This window comes from Marmota monax, unplaced genomic scaffold (genome assembly GCF_021218885.2).
Source record: "Marmota monax isolate L192 unplaced genomic scaffold, Marmota_monax_Labrador192_F-V1.1 WCK01_AAM20220418_F8-fsc00153, whole genome shotgun sequence".
Lineage (NCBI taxonomy): Eukaryota > Metazoa > Chordata > Mammalia > Rodentia > Sciuridae > Marmota > Marmota monax.
In genome coordinates this window covers 2,454,053-2,479,058 of record NW_026692146.1, presented here as the reverse complement: position 1 = coordinate 2,479,058, position 25,006 = coordinate 2,454,053, and the positions used below count along the sequence as shown (strand labels likewise).

Here is a 25,006-nt window from a genome sequence, read left to right as displayed (position 1 = left end):
GGGTGAAGAGGCTGCATTTATATCATAAGAACTGGATCATTATTGCAGCATGTTTCTTGGTCCCATCCCACTGATTCTCAGATCCTGTGATCCCGTGGTGGCTTTAGAGTTAGTGGTAGCCTTTAATGGGCTTTGTTGTCCTCTTCTGGTTTGACTGTTTCTATTATGATTTGTGGTAAGATTTTTGCTGCCTTCTTCCCCTCTAGCCTTTAACATCCTTTAAGCAAAGGAAAAGTGGCTCAACTTCCAGTTCTCCCTCCAGACGCCGGGGGAGCCGAGGGAGCCGCGGCAGCCGAGGCAGTAGGTCAAGATCACGCTGCAAATCCCCTGGTCGAACACCTAAGAATTCCCGAAGATCCGCCTCTGCTTCTCACCAGCCTGACATTAAGGAAACAAGGAGGGAAATTTTGGAAGTAAAATTGACTCCACTCATATTGGTACTTGTGTTTGTACTTACACATTATGTCATTGGTCCAAAATCCTGTCTCTTCCCTTTATGTAAATGTTTACTCAAATTATTTGCAGTTAATAATATTAAAATATTAGTGAGACATCAAATCTAAGGTGATGACTGTGGAAGGTTATATAGAAAACAAGTGTTTGGCATAGAAAATATGGTTCTTTCAAATATTTAAAAAAGAATGTTGTTAGGTTGTAAGAAGAGTTATTTGATATTATGGTCTTTATTTATTTAAATATTTTTTTAGCTGTAGATGGACACAACATATCTATTTATTTATTTATGTGGTGCTGAGGATCGAACTCATGGCCTCATGCATGCAAGGCAAGTGCTCTACCACTGAGCCACAACCCTAGCCTCCAATATTATGGTCTTTATAAAAGTAATGTTTAAATTTGAAATGGATATAGTTTTAACACTTTTTTGGGGGGGTGGGTACCATGGATTGAACTCATAGGTGCTTAACTACTGAGCCACATCTCCAGCCCTTTTTAAAATTTTTTATTTGAGACAGGGTTTCACCAAGTTGCTTAGGGCCTCACTAAGTTGCTTATAGCCTTGCTAAATTGCTGAAGCTGTTTTTGAACTTGCAATCCTCCTGCCTCAGCCTCCTGAGTTGCTGGGATTACAGGTGTGCACCACCATGCCTGGCCAAAACTCAATACATGTTTACTAGTTCTTGTATGAAATGATGAGACAAAACCATGTTATAGAGGCATCTTCTTCCTCTCTCAGCATCATTATATTTGACCACTTTTCCTATTCAGAGATGATCATTTCAATGGAATGACTTTCAGAGTGTGTTTTTGGAAATATCAGGGTGTGTTGAGCCTGTAGACTTTATACAACGAATATTTTAATTGATAGACCAAGTAGAAAATATTTTAAGAGTTACAGTAAAATTTATCTTATATTCCATTCACTTAATATTACCTCTTTTCTGCATAAGATGCACAGAGTTTTAATAATGTTAAAGAACTAGACTATTTCCATACTGTTTTTTAGTCAGATTTTTAAATTTTTAAAGTACTGGTAGTAACTCTTTGGTGTTATTTTCCCACAACTTTTTTTTTGTATGATAAGTATGGATATACCATAAATAATACAGGTGCAATGTAATTTTTAAGGTCAGTTTCCTTTTTTTTGGTATCAGGGAATTGAACCCAGGGATCCTTAACCACGCTCCCCAGGGTCTTCTTTTTAATACTTTTTTTTAAAATAACTTTTTTTTTTTTTTTTTAATGTGGTGCTGAGAATCAAACCCAGTGCCTCACACATGTAGGCAAGCGCTCTACCACTGAGCCACAACCCCAGCCCCTTAATACCTTTTAAAATTTATTTATCTTTATGTGGTGCTGAGGATTGAACCCAGGGCCTCATATGTGCTAGGCAAGCACTTTACTACTGAGCTACAAACCCCAGCTCCTTTTTTTTTTTTTTTTGGTGGTGCCTGGGATTGAACCAGGGTCTTGTGCATGCTAGGCAAGCACTCTACCAACTGAGCTACATCCCCAGCCCTCCCTAACCCTTTATATTTTTTATTTTGAGACATGGTCTCACTAAGTTGCTTAGGGGCTTGCTGAGGCTGGCTTTGAACTTGGGAGCCGTTAGGATTATACACATGTGCTACCATGCTTGGCGTTCAGCTTCCTTTTTGGTAGTGTTTTCCTTCTATATCTTCACTATTATAAACAAGTATTTTTATATCTGATTACCTGTTTAGGGTAAATTCTTACAAGTGATACTGTTAGATCAGCTGTTTAGCACAGATTTTAGGCTTTTAATACTATGCCAGATTGCTTCAAGATAGTTTGTGCCATATCAGTAGTGTTTGAATGACCATTTTTCATATATATTTTTTATATATATATCTATGTTAATATGACTGTCCCGAGTCCACTCACTGTTCCGATTTGCATTTTGCTATTACTAGTGAGTCTGAACATTCTGGGTCTTAGTGGCTGTCTTACCAGCCTGTTCACTCAGGGTAGAGAACATCCAGATGCCGCACACTGTTTATTTTTATTTTTTTAAAAAATATTTATATTTTAGTTTTTTTTTTAGGTGGACACAGTGTCTTTATTTTTTATTTTTATGTGGTGTTGAGGATCGAACCCAGGGCCTCACACATGCTAGGCAAGCGCTCTACCGCTGAACCACAATCCCAGTCCCCATCCCCCACATTGTTTTCTGTTACACTTTCGTTCTTAATATTTAGGGACTTACACTTTTGCTGTGTACTTTTCTAGTCCAGTGACATAAGAGCATACCTACCAGTAGAGCTCCTCACCAGGAGAGCCCTGGTCTACTGTGTGTAGTAGCCCTGGCTACTGTGTGTAGCTCAGCAGTAATTTGCCTCATTGTATCCAGTATTCCATCTCCATGAATCTTTTTGTTTAACTAAGAGAAGTAATTTGCAGTCAACAGAATTCAGAGCTGACTAGTGGTGTTACAGTATTATGTTTGTGGTTACTTTAGATTATATGTTGGATTTTTGAAAAACTGGGAAATTGAGAGTAGCTTTAAGTGATTTTATTTGCTAAGTGGCTTAGTGGCACTTTAGTAAACTTAAGTATGTAGTGAATGTTATCATTGCTCAGGAAGAACTTGGTATTGTATTAAGACTTTACTTTGCCAACTGTTTTCCCCAAAGATATACTTGGATTTTTTGCGGGGGTTGGGGATTTATTAGCATAAAGGAGCAGAGTCACAGATTTCAGCTGCACATTGCCTGAAAAATCTTTTGTAAACTAAATCACATCCCCTGTTCAGTCTGATAAAAAATTTAAGAAGTTGAATTGAGAAAAGGGATGTGTAGAAAGGGGAAATTTAAGGTTAAGTAGATACTAATAGTGACATTCAGAAAATAGTCAGTTTGTAGGTTACTAGTAATAGTCTATGTATACCTACTGTTTTTTAATTTTCCATTATTGGCTATTTTGGGACAATGAATATATTTTTCCTCATTTTAAAAAATATCTTTATTTATGTTTATTTTTTTTTATGTGGTGCTGAGGACTGAACCCAGCCTCACACATGAGAGGAAAGCACTCTACCACTGAGCCACAACTCCAGCCCCTTTTCTTAAAATATTTTTTTAGTTGTAGATGGACACAAGACCTTTATTTTATTTTTTAAATTTTTATGTGGTGCCAGGGATCGAACCCAGTACCCTCATGCGTGCTAGGCAAGCAGTGCTCTACCACTGAGCCACAACCCCAGCCCCCTTTTTCCTCATTTTTTTAAACTGACCTACTATGGAAATAATTTTCCAATTTTTCCTTTTATCTGCCCCTCACAACAGATATTAGAGTATTTGACAATGAAATTATAACTTACAGTCAAATTATATTTGAAAGGTGAAAGATATATGTACAGTTCTATTCCTTAAGGTCCAATCTTTTGAAAGTCTTCTAAACAATTTATTTTCCCTCTTCCTTTTTTACAAAAGGAGGCTGAAATTCTCTAGAATTAGAAATAAGCCTTTGACTTGTTTTATTGCTTGGTTTTTCAGCAGTAATTTGTGGGTTACCGTCATGTTTCTTTTAATAAGTCCCAGTTCTTCTGATTAAAATGTTTTATATTCAATGTAGAAGCCATTTGGAAATAGCATCAGCATATACAATGGGGAGCCCGAACACATTGAGAGGAATGATATACCTCGTAAAAACACACAGGTATGAAAATGTTCTCCTTCATACTGGATAATTTTTTTTTTCTTTGTTCAAGTGACATTCCCTCCAGAAGCACATTGGAAATCATAATATTTTATACTCTTGTACTACAGTTCCTAAAATTAAGAATGAATGTATTTTATTTTTTTAAAATATTTTTTTTTAGTTTTAGGTGGACACAATATCTTTATTTATTTATGTTTTTATTTTTATGTGGTGCTGAGGATTGAACCCAGTGCCTCATGCATGCTAGGCGAGTGCTCTACCGCTGAGCCACAACCCAAGCCCCAAGAATGAATATATTTTAACAAATTTATTGAATATAGCTGTATTGAAATGTTAAATTAGTTAATGTAGTAGAATTTGTGGTCATTATTCACTATAGATATTTAATATTTTTTATTTTTTAATTAGGAAAGATTCATTTTGTCACAAGATGGTAGCTATATATCAACAGAATATAGTCTTCGTCCAAGAAGAGAAGAGATCAAATTAAAAGAAATAGATTCTAAGGAAGAAAAAGTTGTTACTAAAGGACCCACATCACCAAGAACCTTTGAAGTGACCACCCCACAGAAGAAGGACTTAGAGTTTGGAGGAGTACCTGGTAGGCATCAGTACTGGGCTTCGGGAAGGCTGCTGGTGGGTGAGTGGTAGTTGCTGTGAGGTGCTCTGGAAAGACTTCTCTCTGAAGAATTCTGCTGGTGGGAGAATGAGCAAGGTGGCAGGACTGGGCAAGAGCCTTCCAGAGGACAGCAAGTGCAAAGACCTGAGCTAGGAGCAGGGGAAAATGGAGTAGAAAGGATGTTGGTGTGGTTGTATTGAAATTTTCAGCAGTCTGTCCATAGATAGGTTTTGAGCAAAGAAATATAGTGCCGTTTCAAAGAAGTGATAAAGGAAGTTTGACCTGAGGAAATATAGTGCCATTTCAAAGAAGTGATAAAGGAAGTTTGACCTGAGAACTATGTATAGGAAAGGTGATGATCGATTAGGGACAGAGAGCTCCTGATACTCAGACCCGATGGCAGGGCTTGACTTTGGCAGGAGCAGTGGGAACAAGCTGCAGACATGAAATGGGGTCATGATTCTACTCTACCTGCTAGACAGTTTCAAAATGAGGGTCAGAGATTTAAAGTGTGCAGAGCCTTGAGATCATTAAATAGATGGAACCGATGACATTTTATGAGCTAGTAGAAGAAAATACTTCTTGGCTAAATTGTTTAAAATCCTGTGTGGTGCAATTGCTTTATATTTTATAACCCTTGGCCAGCTGGTCTCTTAGAGATCGTGTCCAGCCATCACTTAATATCTGTGGGCACATTTCATGAATATATGAATGTAACAGTATTTTAGTTGTTTCAAATTTAGGGATATAAAGTCTTTTTGTTAGGATTAGACTGAATATTTTCAGATGTTCTGATCTTAAGTTTGCTAGTGTTTCATTTCTCTTGCTCTTAGAGTCCCTGGAGATTAAACATTTTAGAGCTTAATTTCTGAGGTGGGATTTAGCTTTGTACTCTTCTTGCTACTCTAATGTTAGTGGTTGCTTGCCTGTTGGAGGTGACAGGGAGAGATTAGGAGTTTCTGATGGTATGTTAGGAATTGATTTCAGACCATAAAGAAGCCCAAATGATTTTTTCTTTTTGAGTGGGGTGGGTACTGAGGATCGAACCCAGAGGCACTCTACCACTGAACTACATCCCCAGCCCTATTTCTTTTTTATTTTGAGCAGGGGCTCACTAAATTGCCTGGGCTGTCCTTGAACATTTGGTCCTCCTGTCTCAGCCTCCTGAGTCACTGGGATTTCAGGCATGTGCCATGGTGATTTTTAAACTAAATAAATAAACTGGATTGAAATTTGAACCTTTAATATTCACTAATTATTTGCAGGTGTGACCCTCATCATTCTTGGCCTGCCTGTCTTCCTCTTCCTGTTGCTGTTGATGTGTAAACAGAAAGATCCCAGTCTTCTGAATTTCCCCCCTCCTTTGCCAAATTTGTACGACTTATGGGAAACCAGAGTATGTGGAATCTACCTGCTATGGTTTTTTGTTCAAGCTCTGTTTTCCCTGTTGCCAATTGGGAAGGTAAGTTTTTGCTAGTAGAGCATAATATGGTGAGATTTTTCCACACCTTTCTTTTATGTTTTCTAGACAATTTATACTAGTTTTAAGCTGTTGTTGGACATAGTCACCAAAACTTCCTTAGTTACTCCTGTGCTCTAGAATACTTGCTTATTAAATGGAGCTTTAAAAATCTGATTGAAATTTCCTGTGTAACTTTCCAAACCAAATAAAAAGAATAAGCTATTTTTCAAATTAGCCTGACTCTTGGTGGAGGGAGCTCAGAAAACAGTATTACCCTCAGTACATGTCATTCCAGGTATGGCTTTTTAATTGATAGGCAGCTGAGCTCAATGGACTTTCTCTTTTACTTTTTTTAAAAAAATAGGATGTTTTAATTTTTATCCCTTTCAGAAACTCACTGTCAAGGACATTTTATGTACTTTTCAAACTCATGTAATATCCTTGAAATTTGTTCCCATTGCTAAATGTAGCATTCTCTTCTTTCAGTAGAGTACTTGACTTAAATATATTTAAAGGAACATGAGATTCCCTAAGTAATAAATAATTTATTTAAGGATCTTATTCTTAGGGCTCTGCAAATTTGCCAAATGAAAACCAAAGGGGTGGTGAGTGCCAGTGCTGGGCTAGAGCTGCAGACTGAATGCTGTGGGCCCTCAGCTGTGCCAGTGAACCTTGAGTAAGGCTCTGCGGTCAAACTTAGATTAATTTAGGGAATGGCTAGTTTGAACTAGATGATGATTTATTAAGAAAGCAGTTTCAGTGGTTAAAATTATGTATATACACACACACACACACACACACACTGACCAAAGTGACGAAAAAGTACGTGTGTGTGTGTGCGTGTGTGTGTGTGTATTTTCACAGGCTAAGGCCTGACAGTATTTACTAAACACCTTTAATAGATAAGGACCATTTGACATTATTAGGTGGGGTTTGCTAATCCTGTGATCTCAGACAGTTTATGTGTTTCTGCTTTTGGATTCCTTTTGATAGCTAATGAAAGGCTACAGGCACATGATACTGTGTTAGCATTTTACATTTTAAAAGAGTCACTACATTTCTGAGTAGTTACTTTGGGGAGTACATTGTGGCTGTCCCTGGGCAAGTGGACATTTTACTCATCTAGTTCAAGTGCTGTATTTCATGAGTACTTTGACTGTGGGAATCACTGTGCTGCGTGCTGTGAGTAATGCCAGGTAAAAAGATGAGAATGTTCCAGTCCGTGGAGTGTAAAGGACCATGGAAAAGCTCCGTAAACTCAACAAGCCAAAACAACCATTTACCTGTCTGACATTTTATTAGCAGACCGTAGTGGCCAGTCGCAGAAGAGAAGGGAGGAGAGAGAGGGAGAGGGAGGGGGAAGGGGAGAGGGAGAGAGTGGGGGAGAGGGAGGGGGGGGAGAGGGAGAGAGGGGGAGAGAGAGGAGAGGGAGAAGAGAGCGAGGAGGGGAGGGGGAGGAGAGAGGGAGGGGGGAGGGGAGAGGAGAGAGTAAGAGTTAAGAGTAAGAGAGGGAGAGGGGGAGGAGGAGGGTAAGAGAGGGTGAGAGGAGGAGAGAGAGTGAGAGTAAGAATAAGAGAACAAACACGAACAGGGTATTGATATTTATGGGCTTAACACAGGATGAGGAGGAGCAGGGCGAGTGGGCTGTTACTTCTTCATTGGCCAAGAGTTCGGGCCACTTCAGGGATTGGAAGGTGCTGCGCCATTCACAGGAATTGGAGGTGATGGTTCGCGCACCATTCAGTGCGTCATGGACCTGAGCTCCCGGAAGAGAAGCAGTCTGGGCGCCATCTTTACCAACATGGAGCATGCTCACAGTTGCTTATTAGAGATAAAAGAATCACATGGAGTTATTAACTGGATGAGCATATATGTATATGTAACAGACAACTCTTTGAGTTATGCAGGCATAATATCAAATAGCACACTGGACATAGTAGACGAATAAGTAGAGCAGAGCCTGATTGCAAGGACCTTGCAAATGTGAGACAATGTAGTTGTACTCTGTTTTGTGAGTGGTGGGGCTTAAGCAATTGAAGATTCTTGAGGTAGGAACTCATCAGATGTAAAGGTGTTTTTTTTTTTTTTTTTTTTTTTTTGGTGCTGGGGATTGAACCCAGGACTTTGTGCATGCAGGGCAAGCACTCTACCAACTGAGCTATATCCCCAGCCCCCATATGTAAAGGTATTTTAAGCACATTCAGTCTTGTGGTACATAGGATGGTTTGGGGAGAATGGTTGTTGGCAGTGTTCTTAGTACACTGAGATGTTGGTAATTCCATTTATATTTAAGATAAATTCCTGAGGGTGGAATTGCTTCATCAAAGGACTTGCCATTAAGATTTTTCTGCAACAAATTACTGTATTATTAAGAGATATCCTCTTTCTTAGGCATAGTGAAATTTAAGAGATATTAGAAGGCTACATACTTATATTAGAAGATATATTATTTATATTAGAAGATTATATCAAAATACATAGGAAGGATGGTAATGTACTTTTTTCAATTAAATTTTGTTTTTCTTTTCAGGTTGCAAAAGGAACCCCTCTTGTTGATGGAAGAAGACTCAAGTATAGATTAAATGGTGATTTTTTTTTTTTTTTTTTTTTTTTAATGACTCAAGTTGACTTGAAAATTTAAGGAGTTGCACTCCTTAAACTGTCACAGCTGATTACACTAATCAATAGAAAATTATCTCTTAGTTTTGAAGGACATGCTAATAAACTACTTATACCTGTAGCCAATGTATAAAACTTATGCCATGAAAAGTAACAGCCACCTCAGTCGTTCCTGTTATCTAGTTTTCTTATGTTTTTCTTTCCACATTTTTTTAAATTGGTGCATTATAGTTGTACCTACTTTTTTTTTTTGAGAAAAAGGAAAAAGAAGTTTTATTGTTTTGCTAGCAAAGGAGAAACATAGGGGCCTCCTGTCCCAGAGGCTGTGATTCTGCCCATCAGGGAGAAGGGTTTTTTTTTGGTGCTGGGGATGGAACTCGGGGCCTTGTGGAGCTATAACCCCAGCCCCAAGAAGGGTTTTGTTTTAAAGAGGTGGTTCAAAGGCTACATTTCACAGTTGTCTGTCCAGAGGTATAATTCACTTGTTAATTTGGAAGATAGTCATTTCTGTGATCTTCTGAGTTACTTCATTCCAGTGGTGGGTGTATGCTCAAGGACAGATAACTCTGTCTAGGATGGGGAAGAAAGGTAACCTGTTTGCCCTGACATTAGGGAGGGGGAAAAATTAGGGAGGAGGAGGAGCAAGAGGGCAAGAAGGAGAGAAATGTTACAGTGGCAGAGCAGCAAGGGTTATAGTCAAAGCATAAAATGGACCACTGTTACATTTCCCCACTGACAATTTCTACATTTCTATGGAAAGGGAGCAACAACATCTCTAAGCTGTTCTTGCTGGAAATGACCCAGAGTCATTGTTCTCTATCAGGTGAGGCATGGACAGTTATTAGTTTTTAGTAATCAGGGCAGACCAGAGGTCCATGGTGGCAGTTGGTGGGTAACTAGTCAAGGCATCATATGGCAGGGATCATGCTAAGACAACAGTGAACAAGACAGGAAAAGCATTACTTCTTTTTTTTTTGTAAACTATTAGCACAAAAGGAATTAGTATTTCAGCCAGACTCTGAAAACCATGAAGTCAGTAACTCAATCATGTCAGTGAAAAACAGCTTGAGTTAATCTATGGAGGAGGTTAGGAAGATTTGTAGGTCTGAGATCAGGCTCAGATTGACTCTAGAATCCTTTGTGATCATCATTATTATTATGCACTCTCACACAAGAACCCTACCTTTATACCGTCCAGCTTTAATTACTTTTGTGTACATCTTAAGTTATATTAAAAAAAAAAAACCATTATCCTTTTAAATGATTAGGACTGTGCTTTGGCTCTACTCTGTTGTTACATATTTGTACACGCACACAACATACCAATATACAGTTTAGTTTTCTTAGCCTCATTAGCACTACTTAAAATACTGTACTTGTCTAGGGTTTCATCATTTGAAGCACTCCCATGGCCTGAGAGAAGCCCTTTACTGGTGTGGGCATCTTGGCCACTCTGACCCTGGGAGCTGTTCCTGCCCCTGCTCACTTGGTTCCAGCTGCATGGGTCTGAACTGTGTTTTGAATTTGTGCCTTTGCCTGGAAAACTTTTCCCCAAATGTCTGATAGCTACTTTTTTTTACTTTTGTTACATCTCTGCTCAGAGAAGCCTTTAGGTCCCTTTCTTTCCCTTGCCCTATTTTATTGTTCTCTCTTGGCAGTTTGCCTTCCCACATCAATGTATTTATCTGTTCTTTGGGGTCCCCACGCTAGAATGTAGTTGTGTGGGCTGAGGCTTGATCTTGTTCCCTGTTGCTCTCTTGGTGCCAGTAGATGAGTGGGCACTAGTGGGTGCTCATAGATGTGGGCACTAAGGCAGGATGAAGTGGTCCTACGTAGCAGTTTGAGAAATGGGCAGATGTCGCCCCCTGTTGGCTGGGTGCCTCCCGTGGTGTAAGAGTATATACTGAGGGGATCAGTCCAACTTGGCCATTTGAAGACTTTGATAAAGTACCATTAACTTGATTTTAGGGCACGTCTATGTCGTAATCTTTTAATGAGTGTTTTACTAGACTAAATGGAGTGTTTTTATTTTCTTGGGAACTATATTACAAATACTCTTCAACTTAAGATGTGGTTATGTTTTCACAAACCCATCTTAAGTTGAAAATAGTGGAAGTAGAAATGCATTTAATACATCAAACTACCTAACATCTTAACTTAGTTACAGTCCACTGGAGCCTGGCAGTCATTCACCCTGTGATGCTTGGCTGACTGGGAGCTTTGGCTTGCTGGCACACTTTAGCACCAAAGAGAATAGCACCACTAGCCTGGGAAGAGATCCATTTAGGAAATATGGTTTCTACTGAATGTTTTTTGCTTTTGTACCATGTAAGGTGGGAAAATTGTAAGTCTAACCACTTAAGTCAGGAACTGGTCTGTGTGTGTAAATATTTTTTTGTGTGTGGTACTGGGGATTAAACTCCAGGCCTCTTGCGTGCTGGGCAAGTGCTCTACCACTAAGCTATGATTCCAGCCCTTATCTGTATCTGTTTGAATGTCTTTTTATCCTGTCCATGCTTTTTTCTAACTTTGGATATTTTTTGTTTAGTGCTTTATCCAGTATCTAGTCTATCTGAAATCACTTTACTGGGTTCTAAAAGGGAAGCAAAGATATTTTAGATGCCTCCTGCATTTTAATGTCATGAGAAGCATCTATTGTAGCTCAGTGCCAGATATTGGTGGGTTCTTAAAACTTGTTTGCTGATGCTGGCAGACTTTTTGTTTGCTTTCACCAAACTCCTTGCTAATGGAACAAATTTTAGAATCTGTGACACTCCCCTTCTCTTTGGTTGTGTGTGCCCAGCCAGTGAAGTGGAGTCTGGGGAAAGATGGGTTTACTTTTTGCTATCAGGTCTCAGGATATTAGTGTTCTGTGGGTTTCTTTCTAGGGTACAGTTTATTTCCTTCTAAGTGATGCTGTTTTGCTTTTGTTTCCTTCCCTTAGAGGGGTGTCACACAGAGACTTAGTTAGCACTTGGACATGGAGTTCTGGTCTAGTTGCCTGATCCCTTAGGAACGATTGCTCTAAGCTAGAGTAAAATAAGGGAAAAAGGGAGGGGAATCAGATATCACAAAGAAATAGGAGGAGAATAGAGAGAAAGGGTGGGGAGGAAGAGGAGATTGAAGTAGAGGAGATGATATTTCCATTTGTATTTCATTTTAAAAAGATGAACTCAGCTACTGTGTATAACTATAATGCTCTAATAAAAAGGAAAAAACCTTCCTCTTCTGGTTATTCTGGTTGCAGTATTAAGAAATTTCTTTTCATAAGATTTTGCCACTTAAGAAATTTCAAATAATTATTTTTAATCCACATAGCTAGAGAGCAAAAAAAACTGCTTTAATCCACCATTTCTTTTCTTTTAAATTTTATGGGAGTTGAATGAATATATTTAAAAGTTAAAGTTAAAAATATTCGTGGGAATAAACTAATGAGGACATAAGTAGTAAATAAATTAGAAATGACTTTTTCACTTTATGAAAGCTTTTGACTTTAGAATTCTAGTATAAATAAGGTCTGCTTCTTTTTTGTGTTTGAATATTTATCCAATTTGATGACTTAGCTTTCAGGCACTTGGCTCCCATAAGCAAAACTATTTCTCCAGCCAAAAGACAAAATAGTTCACGGTGTCTCTCTGTATGGGTCAGCGGCAGCAGGACTAGTTCGAGGAGTCTCAAGGCTGCTTTCTAATCTGGCTGTGTGGGTGAATGTCCCTGCTAGGTCCTCACATCCCAACTTTACCAGACGGTTGTTTGATTGCACTTTGAGGGTGGGGTCTTGAATGTTAGTTCTAGATGATAGAATATGACTAAAACCTTTGGAAGCCGTTATTGACAAGTTAATTCAAGTATAAATACTTATAATTTTACAGCAACTAAAATTGCCTTATCATTCAGTAATGACATTAGATTTTAAAATGTGTGCATGGCCAAGCTCTGTTAATACTTAGCCATCTAGAGGTTGGGGATATAGCTCAGTTGGTAGAGTACTTGCCCTGCATGCACAAGGCCCTGAGTTCATTCTACAGCACCAAAAAAATTAAATAAATAAATAAAATAAAATAAAAAATCTGATTTTGGGTTGAGAGTTTATATTAAATGCATTTTGAGATTCTTTTTTTAAAAATATTTTTAATTTTTTAGTTGTATTTGGACACAATACCTTTATTTTATCTATTTTTAAGTGGTGCTGAGAATTGAATCCAGGGCCTTGCATGTGCTAGGCAAGTGCTCTACCACTGAGCCATAACCCCAGCCCTGCATTTTGAGATTCTTAACAGTGAATTTTTGTGAACTTCAGCTTTCCCTTAATTAAAAGCAGATAATGATTGCTTATAATGAAAAATAATAAATATGCTAAAATATTTGAAAAATTGTACAAGAGTTATGGTATTGAGGATTACGCCTCAGATATTGCTTATTTGTAGATTTGTGTCTATTTAGTCAGAATCATGAAAGTAAGACAAGTGACACTGCATTAGCCGGGTGCCAGGGTACTCAGAGACTGAGGTGGGAAGATCTCTTGAGCTCTAGAGTTCCAGACCAGCCTGGGCAACATAATGAGACACTGTGTTCAAACCAAACTAACCAAATAAACCCCAGAACCAAAACCAACACATTGCATTGTTTTATAACGATGTAAATTTTATGTGAGCCCTGGGTTAATATAACCCCCCATCCAATTTTTTTCTCTCTTAAAGGATTCTATGCATTTATGTTGACATCTGCAGTCATCGGGACATCTCTCTTCTGGGGTGTTGAGCTTTATTATGTGTACAACCATTTCCTTCAGTTTGCCCTTGTAGCCACTATTTTTTCAGTGATCTTGAGTATTTACCTCTACGCTCGCTCTTGGAAAGCACCCAAGGATGAACTGTCTCCTGCCAGCGCTGGTGAGCAGTGGTGAATCGTGGGTTAGATGAATGCCAGAGCCCTCTGCAGCCATTTCTAGACTTGAATAGATGACTGCCCCCTCACCCCCACGTTTCCCTTCTAGCTTCATTTTATGGGAAAAGAAGAGAAATATGAAAAAACAAAAAGATGGAAAAAAAAAAGCTAAAGAAAAATGAATTTAGAAGAAAATATTAATTTTTTCTCTTATACTTTTCTGTTCCTTTAGTTGTTTGATGACAATAAATACTTTTGTAAACTTTTGAGAATCACAATTTATAACATTATTTTGTCTAAAATAGTCAATACTTTGGTTGATTCTGACCTAAACTGTTTAAGCGTTTTTAATAAAGTTGCTTATTTTAAAAAATTGTACATTTAAAGAACTTCTGGTTCCTTCAAAATGGGGGCCTTCAAAGGGTGTAGTCTGTGCCCTTCTGCTGAGGCTGCATCCCCAGCTCCCTGCGTACTGTGGGATCCTCCTACCTTTTACCACCAGAACTTTCCTAGGCTCTTGTAGACAGCTGAATTGGGACCCCTGGATAATAGGTGGCTATGAGATTTTAGAGCCTCGTTTGGAACACCGTTTGGGTAAAATCTTTTCCGTTCTCAGGAAATGCTGTCTATGATTTCTTCATTGGCCGTGAATTAAATCCTCGAATTGGTGCTTTTGATCTCAAATACTTTTGTGAATTGCGTCCCGGATTGATTGGATGGGTATGTCCTTTTTTACTTTTTAAATTTAATAATAGAAATTTTTCTTGCATTTAGAAAGAAATGTAGATAATTTTAAAGTAAGAAGTAGGCACTGTGTTTTTAGGAATAATTATAGCTTTCCATATTTTGTTTATTTAACACAAAGTGTTTTCTGTAATATTTTCACTTTATATTTATTTATTTATTTTTTAAAACTCTTTTTCTAAAAATTTTTGTAGTTGTAGATGGATAGCATTCCTTTATTTTACTTGTTTATTTTAATGTGGTGCTGAGGATCGAACCCAGTGCCTCACCTGTGCTAGGCAAGTGCTCTGCCACTGAGCCACAGCCCCAGCTCCTTTCATTTCATTTTATTTTTTTAATATATATATTTTTTAGTTGTAGATGGACACAATATCTTTATTTTGTTTATTTATTTTTATGTGGTGCTGAGGATTGAACCCAGCACCTTGCATCTACAAGGCAAGCACACCACCGCTGAGCCACAACTCCAGCCCCTCATTTTATTTTTTATTTTATTTTATTTTTTTAATGTTTATTGTTTAGTTTTCGGCGGACACAACATCTTTGTTTGTATGTGGTGCTGAGGATCGAATCTGGGCCGCATGCATGCCAGGCAAGCGCACTATTGCTTGAGCCACATCCCCAGCCGCCTCATTTTATTTTTATTGAAATCATTTTACCTTTATGTAGGAAAGTGAGAGTGTAGATGAATTAATGTAAGAAAAAATGTATTTTCCTTCTCTTTTTGAAAAAAGCCTATTTTTTTTTTTTTTTTTTTTGGTACAGGGGATTGAACTTGGGAGCACTCGAACACTGATTCACATCCCCAGCCCTATTTTGTACTTCATTTAGAGACAGGGTCTCACTGAGTTGCAGAGCACCTCCCTGTTGCTGAGGCTGGCTTTGAACTTTTGATCCTCCTGTCTCAGCCTCCAAAGCCACAGGTATTATAGGTGTGCACCACTGTGTCTGGCCCTAAAAAAAAAAAAAAAGCCTAATTTCAAACTTGCAGTAGAGTTATGAAAATAAAGAGGTCTCTTGCTGTCCTCATTCCCCTTCCCATAGTGTTAACATCTGATCTACCACAGTATGGTGATCGGTAACAGCAAGTTAACATTAGTGGTTGCTGAGTCTTTGTTTGTCTCTAGTGAGAGACAGTTTTTTGAAGAATACTAGTTGGTTATTTTATAAGTGTCCCTCCGTTTGGGTTAGTCCAGTATTTTCTCATGTTTGGAGTGAGGTTATAAATTTTGGCAAGAGCAGCACAGAAGTGACATTATATCCTCAGTGCATTGTGGCCAGGGGTTCCTGGTATTGATACCTCGTCCCCAGTGGAGGGTTCGTGGTTAGGGCAGTGTCTGCTGGGCTTCTCGGCTGGGAAGTTCCTTCTTCCTCTGAGTAGTGCTTGGCATCTCTGGGAAGGTCCTTTGAGACAATATTCCCCTCTTTTATTTCAGGTGGTTATTAACTTAGTGATGCTTTTGGCTGAAATGAAAGTACAGAACCGTGCTGCTCCATCCTTGGCAATGATTTTGGTTAACAGTTTCCAGCTCCTGTATGTGGTGGACGCCCTCTGGAACGAGGTAATTAATTTTAGGAGCCCAGGCCTTGGAGTCCGGTGGCTTTGACAGTGGGTGAATGACCTGACCTCTGGGAGTCTTGCTGTCTGCACACAAAGAGGGGGAATCCAGCCTCCTCCAGCTTGCTGTGAGGTGGTGGGAAGTGCCACTGTGTGAGGGCGTGGAGGTGCTGCACTGAGCAGGGCTGATGCCAGGTTTCTAGGCTTTTGGCCACACATCCATGTGTGTCAGCAAGCATTTATTTAAAAATAAAATATTGTAAATATTTAAAATTGGTAGATCTTGGCATCTGTTTTTTTGAGTAGTGGCCGATTCACATAACTAAAATTTAACTGTTTAATTACTGTATCACATGGAAATTGGTAATCATTTAATTAGAATGGTGTTTTAGGATTGTCAAGAGGTAATTGGTAATCATTTAATTAGAATGGTGTTTTGGGATTGTCAAGAGGAAGCTAAAGAGGAAGATTTCTGATTTTATAATCCATCTGGTTAGAGCCTCACTTTCTATTTTGAAACATGAACAATATTTCCCCATTGTTCATGTTTCAAAATAGAAAGTGAGGCTCTAACCACATGGATTATAAAATCAGAAATCGAGATACATCGAGGAGACCAGCTTTATTTCAAAAGTTGTTTCCAACTTGTGGCCATTCTCATAATTGATAGGCCACTAATGATTTCTGTGGCATGAAGGCTGGTAAATGTTTTGCTGGTCTTCTCTGTCTCAACTGAACATATTTCTTTTAGAAAGCATTTCTTCCTCAGCCCTATGTTAGATATATTTTTATCATATTTATTGGTATCTTTGCAGTCACCTTCTCCATATTACAAGTTTTCTTTCAGTTTTAAAAACAAAATTAGCAGGCCTACATTCTTATGTCCCCAAATAAGTTTTTATGACACTCAGCTGACATTTTGGAGAGAAATCTCCTCTCCTTTGGAATCGGCACTTCTCCCCTTCCTTACCCTCTCCTGAGGCTGATCTTTAATTTTGGCTTTCCATGCAGAACCATAAAGAGTGAGTTTGAAAGTTTGGTATTGATATTTTGGTAATCCTCTTGTTCATCTTTTTTAAAGAAAAATATTTATTTTTTAGTTGTAGTTGGACACAGTACCTTTATTTTATTTATTTATTTTTATGTGGTGCTGAGGATGGAACCCAGGACCTCCCGTTTGCTAGGCAAGTGCAAGTGCTAGTGCTCTACCGCTGAGCTACACCCTAGCCCCCTTTTCTTTAGGAGGATTAGGACCGCTTTGAAGTTCAACAAACCTCATTTATAAGTAGAGGGATTGATGTTACCCCTGGTTACAGGTTGTTGTTGAACTCCCCCACCCCTTCGCATAGACTCTGCTCAGAGCTTTGTGCGCTCTGAAGATGGTGATGGCCTTTGATACTCAAGTCCTTTAGCATGAATTCCAGATCCACCCCAAATAAAGTGTGCTTTTGAATTTAAAAGAGTAACTCTTGGTATTGCCAGTGTAGGTCTGTCTGCTGTGATGTAGTAGCTCCTGAGGAGCACATAGATTACATTTCACAAATGATATTTCACTTTTGCTTTATCTCACCTCAGATTTGTTTTTGATTGGTTGTCAGTAATGATTCCTTCTAGTTTCTTCCTTCTTTTTGTTTTGTTTTGTGTGTGTGTGGTGCTGGGGATTGAACCCAGGGCTTTGTGAATGTGAGGTAGACAGTCTACCAACTGAGCTGTATGCCCAGCCCCTTCCTTCATGCTTTCTGTCTTGTGGTAGATTTGGAAATCTTTTGCATCTTAAGGCAAAGCTCTTTAAGGCAACATTAACAGAGCCCGGGGGTGGGGGATTGGGCTGGGAGGTTGTTCGCTGTGTATCTTCTTGTCTCAGCTGTCAAGCTTCTCCAGGAAGGGACTTGATTTTATGATTTTCTTCAGCCACAGGTAATTAGCAGATGCTTAATAGCTTTCTTGAAAGGTCAGTTGGTATAAATTCCTCTATACGAAACTGCCTCACCTTAAGAAAAACCAAGAATGCCAATTTAAGTACACACGACAGGAGGAGCTTGTCTTGGGATTGCCCTGAGGCTCCAGGAGGGGTGCCCCTGAGGTCCTGCCCACCTGGCATTGGGTGCTTAGGCTTTGGTCCTTCTTACTTCCACCCTCTTGGGCCCTGGCTGTTATCCGCATCTGCTTTTGTCTGGTCCCTTTTTAAAAGAATCGCCTTTATCCTGTTTTGAACCCGAGACCAGATCCAGGTCTTGAGGGTTGATATCTTTTTTGCATTCTTTCTAGGGACAAAATAAAGCTCTTGAGGTATCACTCTTTTCTTTTAAAACTAGAGCTCAGATCCTTCAATAGAGCTTGTACTAGCTAATCTTTCTACATCAGGAGCATACACTGAAGTTTAGAGGTCTCCTTCGCCAGGCTGGGTGAATTTGATGTTGGAGGTGTCTGGATTGCTTGGGTCCAGGTCCTGAGGTGATCTGGCTCTAGCAATATGCTCATGCTAGACAACCCCCCAGAGAGGATTGCACTTTTGTTAATTTACCAGGAGGGTGAAGCAATTGACCATGTTACCAGGTAGCTTATTTCTTCTGTGGAAAATGCATATGAGAAGCCAGATGGGGTGGGCTGCTTGGGAGGCTTAGGCAGGAGGATTGCAAACTTGGCAATTTAGTGAGACCCTGTCTTGGAATGAAAAAGGGTTGGGGATGTAGCTTGGTGGTGGAATGCTTTTGAGTTCAGACCCCAGTAATGAAGAGGAGTGGGGCGGGGAGGAAGGAAGGAAAGAAAAGCCAGGTGATGATCAGAAATTAGATTGGTGCCCCTGGAATTGAAACAAAGGGAACTGGCAATTTCATTATTCCTTCTTCAGACACATTTTGAACACTTCTCCATGTTGTGCTGGGGTGACAAAGATGAAAACATGGTCCCCACTTTTGGAGGGTTATGGTTCAGTGGAGAGAGACTGGACAAGTAAAGTAGCAGGGGCATCTGAGAAGTGGAGGGAGGAAGGCTGCAGGGGGCAAGGCTGATCTGTGGTTGGAGGAGGGGAAAGTGGGTGGAGGGGCCCTTTGGGGTCTGCTATTACAGGGCTGCGGACTAGGGGTAGAGCACAGCAGAGTGCAGGCCAGGGGAATCATAGCTCCCTGTTTTTTAACAAAATTTTGGTTGGTGTGTCCTCCCAGAGCCCTTCATATTTGACAGTACTAGCACAGTATTTGAATACTTTAAACTTGGAAGCTTTTTCTTTCCTTCCCCTGTCTATGTCCTTACAGGAAGCCGTGTTGACGACCATGGACATCATCCACGATGGGTTTGGATTTATGTTGGCCTTTGGAGATTTGGTGTGGGTTCCATTTATCTATAGCTTCCAAGCCTTTTACTTAGTCACTCACCCTCATGAGGTATCTTGGCCTGTAGCTGCTGGGATTATTGCTCTGAAACGTGAGTATTAAGCTCAGCTTCTGGGTAACTATGTGCTGTGGGCCAAGTCTGCTGTGCCCTGGTATCTACCTGTTTGTAATGTGCCATTTTAAATGGTCATGATTAGCTCAGGTTTGAAGTGATTTGTGATGGATGAGTAATAAAAAGATTCTGCATCTTGTGCAGACAATGGATGCTTCATGCGTCTGTTCTTTAGTAGGTCTCTAAACATAATATTTAAACAAAACATCTTGTTTTAAAATTTAAAAATTTGAATCATGATTTATTTTTTCTGTTGAGTGCCTACTCTTCTGAGTCGTTATTTTAAAAATGGGAAGATTGGTCTTGCCCTCAGAAAGCTCAGAGTATTCTCACAGGAGAAAAGACGCATGTGGGTGAGCGCCAGTGTGGGGCTTGGAGTTTTAGGTACCGAGGACTAGTGGGAACAGGCTGGGGTTGTAGCTCAGTGGCAGAGCTTGCCTAGCGCATGAGGCACTGGGTTCAATCCTCAGCACCACACATAAATAAGGAAAATAAAGGTCCATTGCCAGAAAGGTCTATTGCTAGAAAAAAAATAATGGAATGGAGATGGACAGGGAGCATGTCAGCAGGGTGAGTGGTGGGGAGAGGGAAGTGAGTTTGGGAAGTGAGGGGTCCAGTTTAGCTTTGGCTGGAAGCCTGCCAGGCCCAGTCATACATTTCACTTCAGGATGGATTTTCTTCAGTCCTTTGTCATTAAATCATTTATTAAACTCCTCCACCAGAGGCTGTGCAAGATAAGCATTGAACTTCATTTATCTATAGCTAGTTTTGCTAGCCTAATCAGTGTCCATGGTAAAAGAAGAAATCTTTGTGAAAATTAAAATTTAGTTTTGTCTGGCTTGGTGGCACATGCCTATAATCCCAGCAGCTTGGGAGGCTGAGGCAGTAGGATCATGAGTTCAAAGCCAGCCTCAGCGAGTTAGCAAGGCCCTGTCTCTAAATAAAATATAAAAGAGCAGTGGTTAAGCACCCCTGGGTTCAAACCCTGGTACCAAAAAAAAAAAGATTTGGTTTCACCATTGGTTTGGTTATCTCTATCAAGTGTGCCTGGGTGTTATTCAGAGCAGTATTATATATTTTACAGTTAAGCTAAAAATACGGAATAGACGTATTTTTATTTATTCAGGACTGACAGTACAATAGGTAAGTCAGGGCCTATTGATGTCAACATTTTGAAATTTAAATAAAGCTACCAACTTGTAGGTTTGCAGTGGGATTCCACATAGATTTGAAGTGGTACTGGTTCTAAGCTGGTGTTTTATTAATAAAGTGTTCATGTTAGGTATCAAAACTAACAGATAGCATATAATTTTGATTACACCAAACTCTAGCACTGATTTTATTGTCGTGGGCTTTCTTAGATTTTATTTTGTTTGGGGATGTGATTGCATTTTGCCTTTAAGGTATATAATGAGAGAGATTTCAGAAGAGTTGCTTTTTGACATTCTGGGCTTGAGAGTTTTCAAATTGTTTGTAAAAATCAGAATGTTCTCTGCTTTGAACATTTCCTCAGAGCCCTGAAATAATTTCTGAGAGAAATTACAGATAATTTTATGTATTAGGTTATATCTAAATTAACAAAAAACTATTTTAAAATTACAGTTTGTGGATATGTAATCTTCCGATGTGCAAATTCTCAGAAGAATGAATTCCGGAAAAATCCCACTAATCCAAAGCTTGCTCGTAAGTAGTAGTTTATATTTGTATGATGTATATTAAATGAAGATTTTATGTCTCTTTTTTAGAGATCATTAAAAATGTATTTTTGTTTTTATATAGATTTAAAAACCATTCGTACTTCTACGGGAAAAAATCTTCTGGTTTCTGGATGGTGGGGCTTTGTTCGCCACCCCAATTACTTGGGTGATCTCATCATGGCCCTGGCGTGGTCCCTGCCTTGTGGTAAGCATTTCAGCCCTTTGAAAGATGTGTGTGTGTCTTTAGTTGGGACAGAGTGGGCAGGGGTCAGCGTGAGTCTTCTGCTGACAGTGGTGGGTTGGGATTGCCTCAGCTGAGCTTCTCCGGAGCTGGGTTCTGGTTTTTTGTCCATGCAACAACTTATTTACCCCGCTTCTGTGGGGAATTGGAATTCACAGAGCCTGAAGTTTTACTTTGAACTTCTACAAATAAAATTTTGAGTTTTAAACTGTGCCTGGTTTTTTTCTACATAGAGTACATAGATTCTGGAAAACTGTGATTCTTAGAGAATTTGAGGAAAGGCAGGAAAAACTGCAGTGTAGGGAAAATAAAAATGTCCAATGCTTTTGACTGTTATTTTCCACAGGTTTTAATCACATCCTGCCTTATTTCTATGTGATTTACTTCACCATTTTGCTTGTCCACCGAGAAGCACGCGATGAGCACCAGTGTAAGAAGAAGTACGGCCTGGCGTGGGAGAAATACTGCCAGCGCGTGCCCTACCGCATCTTCCCGTACATTTACTGATTCTGTTCTGGTGATTAAAAATGCTCCCATTGTTTAGGCTTCCATTTGTGAAAACAAGGAAAAAAAAATCCAAACTCATTGCACTGACAGGATCTGTAAGTTTTGAGTCAGGACTCTAGAGCCAAGTAGTATGTCTGTTAATATAGCCATGTGTATTTTTATTAAATTAATAACAATGTCAGGAACTTTACAAATAACAATGTTAGAATTTGCTTTTAATAGGAAATTTTCAATCCTTAAAAATTTGAAAAAAAAAAAAAAAACAAAGCTAGTCTTAAATGCACTGAAAAGAATACTATTGATATTTATAGTTTTTAATTCCAAATTTTGATTTTTTTTTTCCCTTTTGCCAGTTGGTTTTTCTTAAGTGAAAACACTGTTCCATTTAGAATACATTTGTGTTTCATTGCATTAAGAAAACAATTTCATTTGCTTCTCTTTAAATCATTTACAAGTTATGTGATTTTTAAAGGGATTCGCTGTACATGGAGAGTGATGGCAGGTTAGGAGCAGACACTGTTTAAAGAGGCCCATTGGTAGCAGTTGGCTTAACTTCAACTTCTGAAACTGCATTTGAAAATGTACATACATAGCTTATTTTTATGTAATATATGGTGACTTCAGATTTTTCTGTACAGTATTTTGAATGTGAGATAATTGTCAGGACTAAAGTAGCTTTTTAACAAAAACATTTTCAGTATTTTAAATTAAGTTTTGTAAAGTAATACATGTGAATTAAAAATTTTGAAGCAATTAGAATTCATTTAATATTGTATAGAAGATGCTCTTAAAACATAGGAAAGGTATTTTTTCTTAATCCAAAGTTTGTGAATTTGGCTTTGCTACCTCAATTGCAGGTGTGTGTTTGCCTTTATAAACTCTTACAAATAGAAAAAGTAGAATAAATATATATTTTTGGAGAAACATTACTATTTAAACATTTTTTTTTACAAACATTGGTGTTCGAAAATTTGCCATTTAAGGCTACTATTTTTATATATTTTTTTGACTTTTAAAATTCAACAGTGTTTTTGCTACTATTCATTTAAATTGAAGAGTGATTTTGCTATTGTTTAGCTCATGCAGTTTATACTGTATTTTGTCCACATGTCCTTTAGGTCCACAAAACCTTGAAAGGAGTGCTATCTGAAAACAAGGCGTTAACTTAAAATTGCTTCTTTTAATAGATGTGCATAAAGGAAATTTAACCTTTAAATTCTAGTGAAGTTGATGTAGTCTCATTCATTATTAATTGTCCTATAATGGAACAGTAGCAAATTCACCAAACTTTTGTATTAAAAACTAATTGTTCTCAGTATCTTAAACATAGGGGAATGTAATACTTATAGTGTATGTTTGGGTTTTAATTCTACATTTTATATATGAGCCATTTAGATATGCAGTGTTCATCCTACCCTGCAATTTGAAGTATCTATAACCTAGCTTATGTTAATGTGATCGTGGAGTTGGTTTTCTCTAGCGTTCTGCATCCTGTAATGTTTGAACATTGCTTTGGTGAAATTGTCAGTGTTTTATCAGTACTGATGTATGCAAGCAAATTTTTTTGTTGCCTTTTTTTTTTTTTTAAGTTATGCTTTTCTCCTGGTATTGGAAAGTGGTGTTCTAGCAGGTTCTGGGCTGGATCACAGGGAGGTTTTGGGGGAGGATGGAGGACATTCAGTTCTTTTCCTGGCAATGAAAAAGGTTTGTTATCAGAAGAGTACTGCAGTGCTTGGGCATCAGCTACAGTTTGGTTTAATTTTGCTTTTGACATGTTTTTTTGACAAGCTTTATAATGAAGTTTTAAGTTGGAAATAAAATTTAAAATAAAAATGTTGCTTTGATTACTTTGATCCTTATTTTATTTTTGCCTGCAACTTTGGGATTATTGTCACCAAGACAAATCCTTCACTCACCCTCCCCGCCCCCTGCTCTTTCTAGGATTATTCCTCTGGGACCTTCCTGGATCACTGGGCATCCAAATGGCAAACTGGGTCCCTTGGCCAGTTGCTGTTTATATTGAAGCTGTCACAATGTTAGAGCTTGAAAGGGTAGTGGTGAGGGAGTGGGTAACTCCCGGAAAATGGTTGTGTATTTAGGATTTGCAGTTTGAGAAATGCTAAAAACTAAAATAATACCTTCAAATGAATAGCTATTAATCATAGAGGCATTTGTGTTTATTTAAAGACAGTACATCCTTTAAGAAAGAGGCATTTATGTCTGACAGTGCCTGATGCCCATTTGGGTTTCCAGTTGATAATGCAGCACTCAGGCTGAGCTCAGTGAGGAAATCAGACGGAGTCAGTTCTTCATTCCTCCTCCTGTCATCCCATAATATGGCAGAAGGTGTGTGTGTGTTAGAATCTGTGCTGATTAAAAATCTAGCACAGGATTCATATCTTGAAGGTCTTTAATTTTGTACTGTTTGAAGAAAAGGCCTTGTGTATTGGTGGTTTCCAGAAAGTATGGGTTGTTTTTAACAAATCCTGGATAATTTAAAAAACTTTTAGCAAATGAATTGCAACTAAGACCCCACCTTCTATCTTTTGGTAACATTGTACACTTTATCATTTTCTCCTTGGTTCCTAAGAGACAGGGACTGTCTTATAGTTCTTTTCTATAGTTACGCTCCTACTGTTGTTTTTAGACAGTATAGTTTCCTAGGCCAGAAAGCAAGTACATATTAACACTTTGTGGCTGTTTATGAGTCCAGTTTGTGGTATAAGTCCCACCCTTCCACCTCCTTATGTTAGAGAATGGATTGTTATCTTCATGTGTGACTTTCGGTATGTCCATTGCCAAAGTCCAGTGATAGTAAAATGAGGCCTTGAATTATAGCTGTCCTTCCTTTTAGAAATGCAAACCTGGGTGAGTTTAGTCTCAGCACTGGCTGTTATTAAGCTGTAAAATTTGGCTGGCATGCCCACCTGGTACAGAGCAGGGCGTCTGAGGATTATAATGGAATTCTTGTTAGTGTTCCAAAGTGTTCCAAAATGATAGTTAGAATTATAGGGTACAGTTAAGGAGATTCTTCCCATAGAAACACATTTAGATATATCAATCCTGTTTATGGAATTCTCATGATTTG

General features: G+C 38.7%; 1 protein-coding gene and 1 non-coding gene across 3 annotated transcripts in view; one reads left to right on the top strand and one right to left on the bottom strand.

Annotated features, from left to right (window-relative positions):
* The window catches only part of Lbr (lamin B receptor), a 29,502-nt gene extending 5,737 nt beyond the window's left edge, over positions 1 to 23,765 (top strand). For both annotated transcript variants that reach the window (XM_046419283.2, XM_046419294.2), the window contains exons 3-14: positions 207 to 437; positions 4,054 to 4,137; positions 4,549 to 4,741; positions 6,025 to 6,221; positions 8,752 to 8,806; positions 13,541 to 13,732; positions 14,344 to 14,447; positions 15,908 to 16,033; positions 19,284 to 19,452; positions 21,076 to 21,156; positions 21,253 to 21,375; positions 21,758 to 23,765. In XM_046419283.2, the coding sequence (XP_046275239.1) occupies positions 207 to 437; positions 4,054 to 4,137; positions 4,549 to 4,741; positions 6,025 to 6,221; positions 8,752 to 8,806; positions 13,541 to 13,732; positions 14,344 to 14,447; positions 15,908 to 16,033; positions 19,284 to 19,452; positions 21,076 to 21,156; positions 21,253 to 21,375; positions 21,758 to 21,918 (1,716 nt within the window). In that variant the 3' untranslated portion in view covers positions 21,919 to 23,765. The remainder of the gene's footprint in view (positions 1 to 206; positions 438 to 4,053; positions 4,138 to 4,548; positions 4,742 to 6,024; positions 6,222 to 8,751; positions 8,807 to 13,540; positions 13,733 to 14,343; positions 14,448 to 15,907; positions 16,034 to 19,283; positions 19,453 to 21,075; positions 21,157 to 21,252; positions 21,376 to 21,757) is intronic.
* Positions 1,902 to 1,973, bottom strand: Trnaa-agc (transfer RNA alanine (anticodon AGC)). Its single transcript has one exon. It is a non-coding gene; the product is annotated as a tRNA-Ala (tRNA).
* Positions 23,766 to 25,006: the final 1,241 nt, after the last annotated feature.